General features: G+C 44.2%; 1 protein-coding gene across 2 annotated transcripts in view; it reads right to left on the bottom strand.

Moving 5' to 3' along the window:
• GAD1 (glutamate decarboxylase 1) overlaps window positions 1-16838 on the bottom strand; it is a 33525-nt gene that overhangs the window by 10838 nt on the left and 5849 nt on the right. Inside the window, exons 4-12 of one of the 2 annotated variants that reach the window (XM_040069327.2) lie at window positions 13456-13614; window positions 12521-12763; window positions 9799-9889; window positions 5510-5622; window positions 3999-4114; window positions 3817-3896; window positions 3558-3612; window positions 2322-2438; window positions 2101-2165 (exon numbers count right to left, since the gene is read on the bottom strand). In XM_040069327.2, the coding sequence (XP_039925261.1) occupies window positions 2101-2165; window positions 2322-2438; window positions 3558-3612; window positions 3817-3896; window positions 3999-4114; window positions 5510-5622; window positions 9799-9889; window positions 12521-12763; window positions 13456-13614 (1039 nt within the window). Of the gene's footprint in view, window positions 1-2100; window positions 2166-2321; window positions 2439-3557; window positions 3613-3816; window positions 3897-3998; window positions 4115-5509; window positions 5623-9798; window positions 9890-9963; window positions 10218-12520; window positions 12764-13455; window positions 13615-16838 lie in introns of those variants that run through there. The other variant, XM_040069328.2, reaches the window with a different exon arrangement.

The following is a 16838-nucleotide window of genomic DNA, read 5'->3' as shown; positions in this document are numbered from 1 at the left end:
CTATTTCCTTTTTAAAACGTCATGCCTTCAGTTTAGCACGTTCATTCAAGTTTCAGGGTTTCAAAGACAGTTTTAAGCCATTCCTCACAAGAAGCCTTGAGTTTAACATGAAGCTGTCGCTCCCTTCTCAGTGCAGCCCCCAGGCAGAGGCTGTCCTAGCACAGGCAATCCCAGCTCTGTGCCATGGCAGCGTGCCAGTCCTCCATGCCAATGTGTCCAAGCAGGCCAAGTATGACCTGAGTGTTAGCAACAGACCCCAGCTGGGCCCTGTGACAGGCAATTACACTGTACACGTGGGCCCCATCCCGTGTTTGAGATCTGCATAGCTGACTAGGGAAGAAATCATTTCATGCTTCATGGCCCGCTGCTTTCTGTATTTGCTTAAAATTATGGCCTTAATTAGCACCTCAGGGTTGACCCCAGGTCAAAAGGGGTGTGCCAAACTTCTGTGAGTAAACCTCTGTATCTTAAGAGAATTATTTTGCAATGCTGACTTAGTATTAGACACGTTGGCACGAGTCACAAGCAAATTGGACTGGGCAAAGGTTGGTAGGATTCTGCTGCTTCAGAGTACTCCACACCTCATGCTGCTCTCCTTGCGACAGAAGGGTCCACAAGGTTTTGCTGCCAGTCCTTCCATACATTATTCTTGATGTTGTACTTGCTCTTCACTTACTGTGAGATGCCCAAACCTAGGATAGTTTGTTTTCTCTAAGGAAGAGCATTGCTCACTGTACTCATCTTACAATTTTACATGGAGCCCATATTCAGGACAACTCAAGGAAGCAATTTGGTGCTAATTTAAAACTACATGGATAGAGCTTGCCTTAAATATTTTTTTGCTTCCCTGAAGGCTGATATCTGCAGTGATGGAAAAGATCTGAAGTTTCTGGTTCTTCATTGCCTTTCTGATTTTTTTCAGATGGGCACCATTTTATGGTAGAGCACTTTCAGAGGAAATCTAGAGACCAACACACCCATGGGATGATAAATATACATCTTCTACAGACTTGTCATCACTGGATATGGGAGAAACTGTGCCAAAGACTACACCTGGAATGACTCCTGAGTCGACACTGTAAGGACCAGTGGGAGGTTCACCAGTCACACTCTCACTCTGCTGTCACTACCAACACAAATGCTTTGCCTCTTTAAATTTGATTCAATCAAAGCCTGGCTTCTGGTCTGAGTGGGCATCTTGGTAAGCTGGGTTATGTGCCTGGGGGTACTCACATGCTCTTTTCTGCAGACTTCACTCTGACCCCTACAAGAGCTTCCTGCTTGTTTCATGTAATCCCCACACGGCACCAAGGCACGGTGCCCTGTGCCCTGAGACAGGGGAGCATCTGTGACCCTTTCTGGCCTCTCTGTAAATGACCTCAATCTTCTCCCTGGTACAGCAGAAGTGTAACAGCTCTGTCTATCATAGTCCTTTCAAGCCTTAAAGGTACTGAAACTTGCCCCTGAAAATTACTGCTAATTCAATCTCTACCTCTTCTCTTTGTTATATACATCTATCTACTTTGTGTGTGTGTTTAGATAAGAGTGATATAAGACTAAGCATATATATGTATGTTCCATTTACAGAACACTCATGAACGTATTCTCTTTATTTTCTGGAAAAACTGCCAGCATCTTTCAGGAGAGAACCTTTACAAATTCCCACTGTGGGTATTGATGCTCAAACCCCCTCCCTGGACCCCTCATTTATCACTGCTACTCTCAAAGCCCTACATTTCAGAGATTGTCTAGCTCTCACGCTTCTCTTTTTTCTTCAAATGCTTCTCCATCCATTCCCAGACTTATGATCCCTTCAAGGGTATGCACAGAACAATTTCCCTTCAATTTTGCCAAGTAATATCCTTGTCTTCCTTCAAATCTGCTGAAAACTTACCTCTCACTTGACGGTACATCACAGATTTCTCCTGTAGTATTGTTCCAACCTCCCTAGTCCAAACGTTTCCCTTCTGTCTCAGTATTGCTTAATTTAGTGTTTAAACTCCTTAACGTAGCAAAGTAATATTTAAATGGATTGTTGAGAGTCATGTACCTTATGAAAGTACATTAAGAACAGCATTACAAATAAGCACTGTGTAGTACCTTTCTATTCCATTCAATTTATGACGGTGCTTTCGGGACATTAAGAGTCCACCTCCCCAGGCAGCCTGGAAGAGACAGAAAAAGGAGAAGACTCTTTTTGAAAAAGCTCAACAGATTTTAGTTTACTCAGGATCTAGTAATAAATATTTTAATTCAAGGAAAAAACCGTGTCAACTAAGATAATCTTTTGCCTAAGTATCAGCACTTTTTTTGTTACTTACATCTACATGGAGCCAGAGGTTGTATTTTTCACAAATATCTGCAATCTCCTGTATTGGATCAAAGGCTCCATATACTGTTGTACCTGCAGTTGCATTTACAAAAAGAGGAACGTATCCCTACAGAAAAAAATAAAAATATCAAATATAAATTGAAAACACTTTCAGGAAAAAAAAAAAAAAAAAAAAAAAAAAAAAAAAAAAAAAAAAAGGGGGTGGGAAGGAAAATCATTCCAGAAACATTATCTCATTTTGTAACCTAAAAACGTTTTTCTTCCCATGTGAAAGATACAACATAAGCAACAGTAGAAAATAACTAATCATATGCATGGTAAGAACAAACTCTGTTTTTTCCTTTATTTTCTTGTCATTTCACTTCAAAAGAGTAACTAGTTAGGAGATAAAGAATATTATTTTTTTTAATCTCTCTCAGTGAGGAGATTCAAACAGTGTAGTGGAAGATGAGCAATATTCAAGTAAATTTGTGACTTTCACAGCAGTATAAACAAAAATTAATTAAATGTGATTTGTGAGTGATTCAAAGGCTCAAAGTTGTTCCTTTAGTCTTTATCTACTAATAAACAGAACAAATCAAACTGAAACAAAAGCAGTTAATGAGAAATTATTAGATAAGAGAGAGAGAATTTTGAATTAGATTAAATAAATGTGGACTGCTATTTCATAGAGTGCGCAAATGTAAAGAAATTAAGAAATAATAATAAAAATATCTTGATTTCTCTTTGGTTATTTTATAAAAAAATCATGGGTTTTTCCACTGCATTGATTCAAGAAATAGCAATTAATGCCTAAAATTTAAGCTGTCTATATTTAACAAATATACATGCTACCTACATCAAAGCTACAGGATTTTTAAAAGGCTATGTATAATATTTTACAGGTTTGACTAAACGTAAAGGTTTAGATAAAAGTAGCTTAGATTTTATGTTTCCATGCTTGTTTCCATATATTTCCAGACAGGAAGTTATTTTAAAAAATCATTAACTACTGTTGTGGTTCAAGAGTTAAAAGTCTTTTGGTTTTAAACAGAAAATGGAAACCTTACCAACTCTTATATATAATTCTGTAAACAATACATGAATGTATAATTGAGCATATAAAAATACTGGTATTATATTTATATCATTATAATGTTCTCTTTAATGTCAACACTCAGGATTCAAAGAAAGAACCAATTTTATTAAGCCAGGGATCTAAGCACTAGTTTTTAAAAACACAAACCTTTTCTTTTGCTTCCAGAATTTTTGCCTCCAAATCAGCTGGTATTATTTTGCCTCTGTAATTATCACAGAAACAGAAAGACAAAGAAAATTAAAGAATGTATATGCAAATAATAGCTGTAGTTGAAATAATTTAATAGGATTTTCTCAACAGCCCATTAGCAACTTGACACACTGTACTGAATCAGTCCTTAAACACAATAAAACAAATTTAACAGATGAATACATTTAATCTATCAAAATTTTAGTATTCATCCTACCTTTCATTGCATTTTATCAAAATAACATTGTCTGTTCCAAATCCAAGTGCAGCTCCAGCTTTCTTTATTGAGTAGTGACTCTGCAGCAAACATATGAACACGAAATGGAGTGGTTGTTTAATGACGAAGCATTTTCACCACATATGTCAGTAAATTAAGAATTAGCAGTGTATTAAGCTCACATGCTCTGAGGTAAAGAGAACCAGTTTAGGGACTGCAGCCATGCCTTTGGTTTTAACTTCAGGGAAATACTTGTAGCGTGCAGCCATTATGCTGTACATGTTGGAGATCGCTCCTCCTGTGAATGAATAAATAAATGAATAATGAAATAGTGGTAATGAAAAAAAGTATATTACACCACAGACATACAAGTCTCATTTACATAATGCAGTGAAAGTGGCAGTGAACTATGAAAAAGTATTTCTCTGAAATGCACAGGCATCTGTCTAAATAACATAGGACAGACTCTCAGGAATGCCAGAGTGATAATCAGAATTTCCTAAATGCCATCTCTTTCAATTGCTATTGTTTTGTAACACATTCCTGAAAATTTCAGCTTTCATTGTGCTGCTTCTGTATGATAACTTCTTGTTAGCAACAACAGGAACTTATTAACTTGTCTGAGATTGAAAAAATGTCATATATTGGATGGATTTATCCCATCTTACTCTAGATATAGAAGTAGATGCTTCAAGGTAGATTTCTACAGCTGAGCTACTTCTTCTCAACTCACTCACAGTCAGTCATGGGAAAGTGGCATTTCACAGGCCATGATTCAGCTCATCAATTTTCACACTTACCTTTGAAGAACTTGAATACAGGGAAAGCACCAATTTCTCTTGGTTTGCTGCTAAAAAGAGCCCTGAACAATTAGCTCAGTTCTTAGGTGCAGACCTCAAGCTTTAATTAGATCAATAACATCCCTAAGCCTAGGATGACTTCTTCATCTAAATTTTTTCATTGATGAGAACCCAGAAAGATCTGTATTTTTCTAGCAGACAGGATTGGAGATCAAGAAAGTGTGCACTTTATGTAGGCTGTTCCTAAAGGAGGTGGTTTTGTCCTTTGTAACAGGATGGTGTTCCCTCATGCCAAACCCAGCAAAGTTCTGGGCTGGGCACCCACATTGTCCACACGTTGGCCCAGGACCTTCACATGGTTCATCATCAGCTGTTTCTGGCACTGCTCACTGCCTTTATGTTCCCCGCATGGGAGGGCACTTTGTCCCGGTCTTTGTACTAGAATGATACTTGTGACTCCAATCAGATTATTTCCCAGATAATGTGTCCCAGAAAGTGACAGACAATCACAACCCTTTCCTGACTGTGAGCCCAAATCCTCACTGACATCAAAGAAATCAGTACATGACTTCTGAGAACTTCTAGTCAACAGGAGCTGTGGTTGCTCAGCACCTCCAGAAATGAAGCTCATAAAAGGGGTGTTTAAGTGTCTAACTGTGCACCAGAGCCCATAGTCAAGTTCTAGATGCTGACCAGCAGTAGTACGTAGCCATAGGCAGAGATAAATTTTTGCCACAACTTTTCTGCGGGATGTTTAAACAAAGCATTCCTACTTCTAAATATTTGACTCACTGCTTTGTGTTGCAGATAGTGTGAATATTCAGACACAGCCTATGTTTATTTTCACTTTTGAAGTTTTAGTCAAACCACCAAAACAGGGAAGAAAAACTCACCAGGTGAGAATATTCCATCACCATCTTTATTTGACCATCCAATAATCTCCCTCATCTTTCGAAGTGTTATTTGTTCCATGAGGACAAAAACAGGGGCAATTTCATAGGTAAACCTGCATGGATAAAGCAAAACAAACAAACACAATATGGATTCAGATTCTAAAAACACATAATGAATTCCCAGTCTGTAACTCTTTGTTAAAATGCTCGAGGTTTCTAAAAGTTTTCCTGTAACTTGAGGGGTTTTGATCCTGAGCTTTTAACCAAGCAAAAATGCTCAGGAAGACAGTACTGGAAATACTGATGAATGAAAACTGCAGTACTAGTTATTTTGCAGCTCTCTATGTAGTGAATGTTAAGGCCTAAGGTTCAGTATCATAGCGCTGCTGACTTCTGTGCAAGGCTGTCCTGTAAAACAACTGCATCCCAAAGTGCCAATTCCACACTTGTGGAATAACATACTGCTAAATCCTTATGGAAACAGTGAACTTCTCTGAGCTAAACAAAACCATAATTAGAAGTATTGAGCTAGGGTTTCAAAGTCTAAATATAATTAATTATGTGGATTTATTCTGCTGATGATCTCCAAGGACAACTTACTTCTACAATATAACGTGATCAATAACTGTCAAGAGCAATTACAAATGATGATTTTCTAATTCCCAATTACCAAAACCAAGTCAGCAGTCAACTATTGTATCCACCTAATGAGGGCAAAAAACATTACATATCCTGGCATGCCCTGATGTCAGAGTCAGATATGTGGATGGAAATTGACAACCACATAACTGGTTTTGGCAATCAAGGTACATGGATAAATTACTACTGCTGTAAACAAATTCTGTTTGCTGTGAGTGGGGAAAGAAACAAGTAAAAGAAAGCAGAAAGAGATGAAAAAAAAAAAAATCAACCTCTGATTTCCAAAGGAATCTATGAGACTATGACACCCTGACATTTCGGAATTGACTGGTATCCCCTGCTTGAATAATTTTGTCAAAACGTATGTGTTGTCTCTGTAATACTAAAATGAGATTTGAGAATAGGTACAGCAAACTTGAATGAGACATGATATTAAGACATGAACAAGTGTCTGAAAACGTTGCCTTTTATTTACAGCTACACTGGTTGCTTACACAGTTAATATGTTCTTCAATTTTTATGTATCCTTAGTCCATCAGAGAAACACCACCATTATTTTTAAAACATTCCCTTAAGTTTAAAAATTTGTAATTTGTTTAATTACTGTGATTGCTATTTTCAGAAGCCAAAATACTACTTATTTTGTTTTCATTATCATTAGAACTGGCAGAGACAGTTGAAACCTCATCGGACGTTTGGGCGCTGCCACTATTTACAAATAGGCAAAATTAATAAACCAGTGTCTGCTAACAGTGGCTTGGGGTTGTTTTGTTTTTAAACACTGTAAATCTAGAATATATTCCAATCTTTATTTAGGCAGAATGATCAACTGATGTCCGCAGGAACTCAGCAGTGTATAGATCACTGGAGCTCAATACAAGATACTCTTAAGTCCAGGTGATTTTTTTTTCCCCCACTGGTTTAAACACATACCTTTACAGGTATTTCTATGAATTAACTGCAACAGTCATGAGTATCAGCTCTTTACTCACAGAATATACTAACAAGTTTTTTGGTAGAAGCCAGTGCTGGCTTAATTCCTGCTCTCACCTAAAGGATAAATCCCTTTATCAGACCAAATCATTCTAGCTACCGTTCTCTTGCTGGCCAGCATGTAAAAAGCAGTCTGAGAATAAATGCAGAGCATTTTACATCCATTTTCTATTAATAAGTATATCTGCATAATACTGAAAACACCAATATATTCCCTTGTCTTAGCTAACAGCAGGCATAAACAGAACTTCCAGGCAATATTTATTTTTAACCTCAGTTGGCTGCTGCACAGTGAGAGAATGCCCTGTTCTACAGATCTCTAGAACTGGATGAATAATGAAATTCTGAAATTTCCATGCTGAAGGTCTCATGAATAGTGACTGAGCTATGAATAGCACAGTGATACATTATTTCCAAGCCAATGTGAGAAGCTTATTATGTTTAATTGTATACATTATCTTCACTGTGACATTTAAGTAATATTTCATAATGATAATTTTAAGAGAGTACAGATGTTTTGATTACTCAAAACTCATCTGCAAAAGAAAGCACATACTTTTAATTGTTCATAAATATTTTAAGTATTGTTTATCTGTAGAAAAGAAAAAATGGCAAATGGAAAACATTCCCTACCATAACTCAGTGTTACTGTTGTTTGTTTGTTATGTGCTTGTGTAGCTGTAATAGGTCAGAGCAGTTTCTAGGTAAAGGTCAAAACCTGTTCTTGTGTGCTGGAACACTGCTCAAAACAAAGAGTATGTTCCCCAGAGCTCACAGAGGTGATTTGGTTATTTTTAATAACTTCCTCTGTCAGTCCTTTGAATCATATTCTACAAACATCTTGCTTTAACCTTACGATTACTGTGTTACTTGAAAGCACACCATGTTGACTTTGGTTGGCTGAAAAAAAGAGCACACTAAGCCTCATACTAACAAATAGGTACTAAATTTCCATGTTCACAAAGAAGTATTTTCAAGATATATTCTTGTTTAAAGCACAAACACAGTTAACAGCTTACTTTCAAAAGAAAAAGGAAAACATCAATTAAAATGAGTTACTCTTTAAGAAGTGACTAAATGAGTGCAATGTTATTTATAATGATGCCAATATTTCTTTATCCTGTCACAGTCTGCCACAGAGCTGAATTCTTTTATGTCCTATCAGATTTGTGTAATTTCACTGATTACAAAAGGATAATTAAACTGGGATAACTGAGTTAGTCAAACAGGCTTAGTAAAAGGGACACTGAAATATTTGTCACAGAGAAAACTTTAAGCAAAGGTTTTTTTAGAAATGTGATCATAACTGTTTTCACTTTTAATTGTGCTGCTAAAAAGACACTTCAAAGCACTTTGCAATACTTGTTTGACAATTAAAATATGTATTCCTGGGGGTTTTTTTCCCAATCATCTTTTAAATCAGAATGTCTCATACCTATTTTCAGCAAACAGAGATTGAAATGACTGTTACAAAGAGAAGGCTGGTTTTGGCTAGACCATCTTAGGTTTTTGTTTTGTTTTTATTGTCACAAAATAGGCACAGCTCCTAATCTACAGAGAGCTGCTAGTCATCAGCTATATTTAATGAACCATATACTCACAGAAAGGCCAGTGAAAATGTTGTTAATTTTCCAGTCTGAAGATACATTTTGTATGTTATGACAATTAGCAACAAACTCCCCAAGACTGAGGTCGCTTTACAGTTAAACACATCCAGTGCAGGACTAAAAACGAGCAGTCTTACCTGCTGAATACGTGGGCTCCCATTGCTTTTTTGAACATATAGAAATCAAAATATAAATAAAAACTGACTAGAAGGTTTTGTGGGGTTTTGGTGGTGGTTGTTTGTTTGTTTTTTTTTTTTAAATTGGGGGTTTTTGTTTGTTTTGGCTTGGTTATGTGGGTGTTTTTTGTTTAGTGTTGATGTTTTGGATTTTTTCATTAATTGCACTCTGATACAAAAATCCATCACAATATTGACATTTAGCTTTCATTAACTCTGAAGTGAAGAAAAATTAGGAAAAGTTTCTTATTTGATGCATTCAGATGTCAATTTTTACTTTTTATATACTTCCATTCATTCATTTACACATGACTTTATTAATCTTAGACTAATTCCTTCATTAGCATAGAATTATTTTTCAGTGTTGCATTTTTAATCATTTTGAAGCTACCCCGAAGCCACTTCTTTACTAGCATATGAACAGAAGATATTGCCTCAAGCCTGCTATCTTTGAAGTCAACAGTGGAGAAGGAAATAAATTTTTCCATATCTACTGTTATAGTGTTAACATAGTGGACACATAGTGGATAGCAGCAGACTTGTTCAGTCTAGACACAAAACTTTAAAAAAAAGAGAAATATGGAGACAATTGGTCCAAAAGATGAAAAGTAATTTCATGTGACTATATTAGAATAGTTATGTTTTACTTACCACGTGCTCTCAGATATTTGCATTTCTATTCCGTTTTATGTAACTATTTTTATTGTATTGCTGACACATTAAGAAAAACATTTTTCAGACTTTTTCTGGAAGATGTAACATTCATAATTTTAAAATGAAAATTATTAATATCTGTGCCACTACCTATCTACCACGATACACGGCAGCCCGTGTAAGCGCCAGTCACAGGCACTGGTGACAAGACCCCACTTACATGTTTGTATTAGCAGTGGATGTCAGCCACTCCCCAGCCAAGCCAATAATGTCCAGTCCTGTGGACAGCTGATTGAAAAAGCGAGGGTGACCTGAGAAGAGAATCGAGAACAACTTAGAACAAACTCTACCGGTACCTCTCAGGCTTCAGATATAAACAACCCACCTTTGCTGACACAAATCACAGGTTTGTACTCAGAACGCTTGCAGCAAAGTGTTTTCAAAGCAAGTCCTGCTTATGGGGAGACCGATAGCCAACATTCATGGATGTCTTATTACAAATTTGAAAAAATATTTCGGATAGGAGCTTCTCTATGGAATCATTTGCGTTTAAAAGAACCGCAGAATCGAGTGAGCCGGTAAACTCCTCCGGGACCTGCTCAAGGGCTCGGGCTAGCCCATTGCCACAGCCCTCCTCTGGCTTCCGTCGTGCTGTGACCTGTGGCCAGGAGGACGCTGGGGTCACACCCTTGGCAGTAACAACCTCCAGCTGCTTGGGGCTATTTGCATTCAAATGGAGGAAGAGAGGAAGGCTCCGACGCCTGAATAGCGGCTGCAGGAGGAGCCGGCCTCTTCCCGAGCCTCAAGGACACGGGAGAGACGCTCCCTGGGGTCTCGGCGGGAGGGTCCCAGCGCTGCAGCGGGGGGAGAGGGCCCCCCAGGAGCTCCCCACTCGGGCCCTTTCCCCACACGGTTTATAAGCTAGAAATCACCTTCTTAAATAGGGTTTGCTATTGAACCGAAGTAAACCACATCCCTGTATTTCAGCCGAAGTTGCTTTAACGACTCCTATAAGCAATAATCCCGACTGTTGGGGATCTACTCTTCTAGCATGAACAGAGGAAATTCCTAACGATTTCCTGATAACGGGCGTTGAGGGGAGGCGGGAGGTGTCACGATTTGGATCTCTCTGCTCTCTGGGGAAGGGCACGCAGATAGCACACTGCGGACAGCCCGGCCCTGGAAGGGAGGTCAGCTCTCGACGCCTGCAGGGTCCCTGTCACCTCGGATTCGGTTCAAAGCTAGGAACGTGAGCATCTTTTGACATGAAGAAATAAATGCTGTTCTGCCCCGAGCGATGTCAGCAGAAACCTTTTGGAGGCGTGAGCCTGCCGGCGCTGCCACATCGCGACACTTCCTGACGAGGATGCGCCGCAGCCGGGCTGCTCCCGCCCGGGGACAAGCACGGCTCGTGGCTAGAGCCCAGAAATACCACCGTGGCTTAGCTGCTTGCTTTACAAATCAGCACTTCTCTCCCTTTCCAGGACATACTGACTCGGAAGTCATCTTAAGCGACATTTCGCTGACCTCCCATAGCCGCTCATGAGCCCGCGATCTCCTAAGGCTGGGCTGCAGGTTCAGACCCGATGACTTTGAAGGGAGCTTCGCCCTGAGAGAGAATGTGAGCCCCAGGAGCCCACAGCAGGATGCGTGTCCTGGGCAGTCAGACAATCCGAGCAGCACTTTAAAGCTGCACCAGACACCACTTCGAACAGAGCTCGTGTCCCATCGGATACCTGCCCCTCAGGTCCTGGGGACACGTCCTGCTGGCACCACAGAAGCTCCAGGGGAGGTCGGGGTGAGGGGAGGAGGTTGCCGGACATGCGGCACAATGAATAGCGGAATAATGGTGCAAACACACAGAGCGCAGCCACTCTGACTTAACTTCTGGCCGCCTGTCCAACAACCCACGCGTTTGGGAGTGAAACACGCTCCCCTTTGATTAAGAGCACAAAAATCAAAGTATGCTCCTGACTCCCCTGAATCAATCAAACCACCATGCGGAGAGGGAAAAGGACAGAAAGCTGCAAAACTAACCACAGCAGAAAGCCACGGCGCGTCCTTCAGGAGCCGTGGCTGGCATCTGCCCAGGCAGAGACCGCCGGCAAAAGCAGCCTGCCGCTCTGAGCCGCTCCAGCTCCGCGGGGAGATCGCTGCGGTCGAGCCCTGCCGAGCCGTGCCGAGCCGTGCCGAAGAGGGCAGCCGGCCGGACAGAGCTCAGCAGCCCCGAAAGGCTGGAGCAAGGCTGGGGAGGGGAAACTCGGCGCGCTCCGTTAACGCTCCTGCTCCTGACCCGCTTGGGTATGCCCGGCAGTCAGGACTGGTGGCCAGCCGAGATTTCTGTGGATACGGTGTAAAACACCTCAGGCCAAACAGCCTGAAAGAGCATTGACTTTGCCCTAGAGCCCGGCTACAGCTCACCCAGTAAAAGAAGTGATTGCAAACCGGGATTTCTGTCTGATTCAGGACCTGGACAGGCAGGGCTCCTGGGTAATGGGCTGAAATCCACAGGGTTCCTTTATTGATGATTCCTAGGATTTCAGTCTCTCTTTCATTAAACGTTTGATGAACATAAAAAAGAAAAATTGCAAATTCTGTGTCATTTATGCCCTCATTTACCTAATGATATTGCTCCCCGGAGATACAGACAGCTCGCGTTTCATCAAGTGAAAGAGATTACGTCTAAAAAACTTGTTTCTGCGCTCTGAAAACAGCACTGAGCCCTATCCGGCGGGGACGGATGGTCATCAATAGATGAAGTTTCTGAGCAGAGGCATTTCCAGCGCTCGCAGCCAGCCCTGGACCGAGCCTGCAGGGAGGCACAGTCACGGGCATAGAGAGGGTGCGGGCTTAGCTCCGTGAACTCGGTCACGCTCTCTTCACCGTGAGCCTGAGGGAAGTCCCAGGGGGGACTCGCCACAGAGTATTGTGCAAAAACCTACCTGTCCTCACTCCGTATTTCAGCGTGTCCCGACAATCCACCAGAATCTGCTCCAGGGACTCGGGGTTGTCCGAAAGTTCCAGGTTGAAGCCCTCCATGCCCTCCAGGAGCTGGTGTGGGTGGTGGAAGTCCAGCACTTTGGTGGATCTGTCAAAAGTCTTCCTCACGTAGTTGAGGAGGATGTCCACAACCTCCAGCAGGAACTGCATGGTCTGCTCCTCACCATTCTTAGAGGGCAACAAATCTGTGGGGCAAACCAGCTGTCAGCACTTGCTTTGGGAGAGAGAAGCAGAGACGAGCCGGTCTCGGCTGCCCGCAGCGCTCCAAGGACCTGGAAGCCGCGGCCCCAGCGCTGCCTGGTTGCAGCCGGGCAGAGTCCCGGTTCCTCTCGCCCCGTGGAGAAGGCAGCAGCAGAGGTGCCCCCAAGGCGCCCCGGCCCCAGAGCACGCCCCGCAATGCTAAGGCTGTGCGGTGAGAGGCACTCGCCTCCTGTGGGCCATCAGTACCCAAAATCTGCACCAGCCCTTACCTTGCAACGTTCCCACCTCCACCCCAAAGGGATTGCTTTCCCTTTCCCACTCTCCTTGCAATGGTCCCGTATCAGTAATCACAGGCAGCTTCATTACTAGTTTACTAGGAAGGATAAAAACACAAAATAACTCTCCTCCCGCATGCTGTATCTGGAGAAACCCGAGAAACCCCTGAAACCGCTGAAGCTGAGCTGCAGGTTATGAGCCCAAAGTATGCAAAACTGCATTTCAGGCAGCTTACATACATCACCAGTGCAGCTCCCAAAAAACACAGACATGGAGCTTCCTTCAAAAATGGCCAAGGAAGAGCACGGTCTGAACGTGGCTGTACTTCCAGGGGAGATGAGGGCAAGATTACTAAGGGACATGCCTGAGTTGGAGCAAGGAGAAACTGTAAAGTGTTTACCTCTGGCATACAGATTGGAAAAGTCTGTCTCGGTGCGCCGGAACCTGGATCCTTTCTCACTCTTCTCACATGCCAGCAGGTTCTTGGATGACTGCCTTTCCTTCAGAGAGCTGACGATCCGGCCCTTGTCTTCCAGGCTGTTGGTCCTTTGCAGGAACCCTACATTATTATTGCAAGGTGCACAGGTCAGAGATTTCTCACTTCCCAACATGTTTAGAAGTATCTAAAGCAGCTCTCTAGACAACAGTTAAAAGCGGTGTTGGCTCTAGGTCTGACTAATGAGGTCAGGAATAAGGGTATTTATGGGGATTGTTTGCCTCCAGGACGGAGATTTCAAAATGCCATCAAGTGCAAAAACGCAGCCATGCAAAAAACAAAATTTCGTCATTTAGTGCAGTGGTAAATTCTTATTAAGTCGATCAGACAGATTCCACTTCAGTAATCAGCCACTGGAAGAGAGTTCGGGATGAGTCAATGCTATTTCAGCCTGCAGGCGAAGTTTATGGACCTAGCAGACAGGGGCAATGATGTATGATTAAAATCGGGGCCATTTTCAGTTCTCGTGGTGCTCTCACGCACAAAAAGCATGAGAGCAAGCAGCCATTCTGGAGCAGCCGTCCTGAGAGTGCTAGAGCTCTGAGGATACCAGCAGCACTCACATAACCCCACCTTCCTATTATCAGTAAGTACTGATGCGGATTTTCCACTACAAAAGATGCTTTGATGCTAACAGTAATGATCCCCGGAGGTTTTAAGAGCTCCGCTCTCACCGGAAGCGCATCTTCGGCGCCCAGAACCCGAACACAACTGCCGCTGTTATATGCCACGGCAATAATAAACCCACTCACCCCAGGAATGATGGGGGCGGGAGCCACGCAGAGTCCGCGGCCGGTAACGAGATCTATCTACTTTAACTAGACAGGGAGAACAATTAATTTTCTGGATTTGATCTATTAAATCTGTGACGCCCACTAAGACACACATAGTGTCGGGCTTTTCGCCACTAAGGAAAACATGGGATTTTGACCTTCTGTGTTGCAGCGAGCGTGCCTGTGTGTTTAGAAGAGGCACTACGGCGGCGCAGGTCTCTTCTATTCTTTCTTTTCTTTTAAAACAAGCAACAAGGCTCGTCGCGGCTGGGGAGATCCACCAGAGAGGAGGGCTTAGCAGGGAGGAAAAACAACGTCCTGAGCTCTCGCACCCACGTCCCCCGACGCCGCTTCTCTTCAGCGCTCTTCGCTCTCCGGCCACGTGTCCCTGCTCTCCGGAGCCGTGGCGGCGGACCGCGGCTGTGGGCAGCTCCCATCGGGCGCCCACCCCCGGCCCCGGTACCCTGCGGGACGCCGGCACCGCGGGCAGGCACAGGGGCTGAACCTCGGGGGAGAAAAAGGAGCGACAGCGAGCTGCTGGGCCAATTGCTCCGGGAGCGGTACCTGTGCCTCGGACCCTGCTGCCAGCCAGGCAGTCAGAAAGAACTGTCGAAAACCGAGCACTCGCCTGGCAGGCCCTTCTGCATCTGCATCAGTCGAGCACCCATACCAGTCTCCAGGAGGGTCGCTCACAGGTAAGTTTGTCGGAGCCATACTTTCAGTGAACACCTCACGTTTTGCCTTTTAATTCTGGTCTTCTACTGATTAGTCCTTTTCTGTGAGGCTTTTACGAATGAGACAAAGACTATTTAAGGGAAACTCTCTTCGTGCGTAAGTTAAGAGTAGCCGTCCATGTATATATATATGTAATATCTAGTTATGTTGTTGCTGCTTTTAAAGTCTCTCGCAGCCATTATTAGCTCCTGCAACAGCTAGTGCTATTTGCCTGCTCATTGGGAGGAGCAGATGATATCGAAGCAGGTGCAGTCTGAATTATGGATACTCTTTTACCAGGTCCTGGGGCTTCATTTTGCTCCCCTCCTTTTTTTTTTTTTTTTTTTTTTTTTTTTTTTTTTTTTTTTTTTTTTTTTTTTCCCCACCCGTCTTTTTTTCAGGCTCTCAGTAGCGATGCCCAAGTTCCGTGAGAAGAGATGTCTGCAGGAGCAGCGGCGCTCCGCTTGCCTCGAGAGCCGTGCTCCTCGCACAACTGGGGCTCCCCTCGGCGTGCATTCCTCCGAGGTTGGGAAACGAGGGAGCACCGCTTCAGCGACAGAGAAAGGCTGCAGTTGCCTCCAGTTCATCTCTCATCGGGCCCAGCGAGGCCATGGCTCCCTGAAGGGTCTGATCTAACGAGCCGCTGCGGGCAGGGAGCTCAGTCCTTGCCCCAACGACTCTGCGGCTGCTCTTCCCCGCGGAGGCTGCCCGGACCCGCTGTGTCCCGAAGCCGCCGCGGGGATCAGCTGGGGCTCGCCCGGGCCCTGTCAGCCTGCGCCGCCCTGGGGAGGGTCCAGGGCGGGGATTAGAGGACCAAAAAAGCCTGAAGGCATGATCGCGCTGTCGGCCGACATCAGCCCATCCGGCCGTAGGTAACGTGCCGTTCGCTGAAGTCCCTCGGCCACGGCAGCTTCTCGTGGACCCGGAGTCTCGGTACAACGAGGAGCCCGGGGGGCAGGGACAGCCCCCGCTCTGGAGCCGCCGGACCTTGTCGTTTGCCGAGCTCCTCCCTGGGAGAGTGTGGGACGTTCCCCGGCGCCGTCCAGGGCTGCAGAGAAGCGTGAACAGCCGGCCCTCGAAGGCTCCTTCCGCTTCCAGGGAAAAGCGCATGGCTGTAGCCGACCTTCCATCTGTATCCTAGCTGAAAAGCGAGGCCGGTGCAGGAGAGTTCCAGCACGTAGCGGAGTATGAAGCGGTGTGCACTCCGCTTCTCCTGGAGCAGCGGAGAGCGCAGCCGTTCCCAGCAGTAGGTCCGTCCCGCAGGTACATTTTCATCGATGCGCTTTCAGACACCCGAGTTTTCAGAAGCCGAGTGACACCAGACTGACGAGGGAGTACCTCGGCGCGCAACGTGACAATAAATTCAGTGTGATTTCACATCAGGCCTGGCACAAGGCAGATGTGTGAGCCCCCCTCGGCCTCGCAGACCCTCATCTTCCGAGGCGCGGTCGGAGCTGCCGGGTCCCGGCGCGCACGGCAGCCGTCGGGGGAGCACGTCGGTGGCGCTGCAGGAGATCCTGGTTCTCGGCCGCTGTCGGGGTGTTTAGCACCTACGTAAATCGTGCTTGGCAGCATAAATCCCACGGAGTCCGGAGACGAGCCCAGTTTCTAACATGCATGGCTGCTTTGGAAGCCCCACTCTCCCGCGTTGCTCACTGGGCTCGGAGTCATCAGCTGGCCGAGGCCAAACAAAAGACGCACCGGAACAATATTACTACGTTGAATACTTCCACTGATGCCAAGCAAATGTTAGCAGGATCAGTCCCAGCAACAGCAATTGCCAGGGTGGGAGTGTAGCAT

This window comes from Hirundo rustica, chromosome 7, assembly GCF_015227805.2.
Source record: "Hirundo rustica isolate bHirRus1 chromosome 7, bHirRus1.pri.v3, whole genome shotgun sequence".
NCBI lineage: Eukaryota > Metazoa > Chordata > Aves > Passeriformes > Hirundinidae > Hirundo > Hirundo rustica.
The sequence above is the reverse complement of the archived record's forward strand: the minus strand, read 5'-3'. Positions and strand labels throughout refer to the sequence as shown.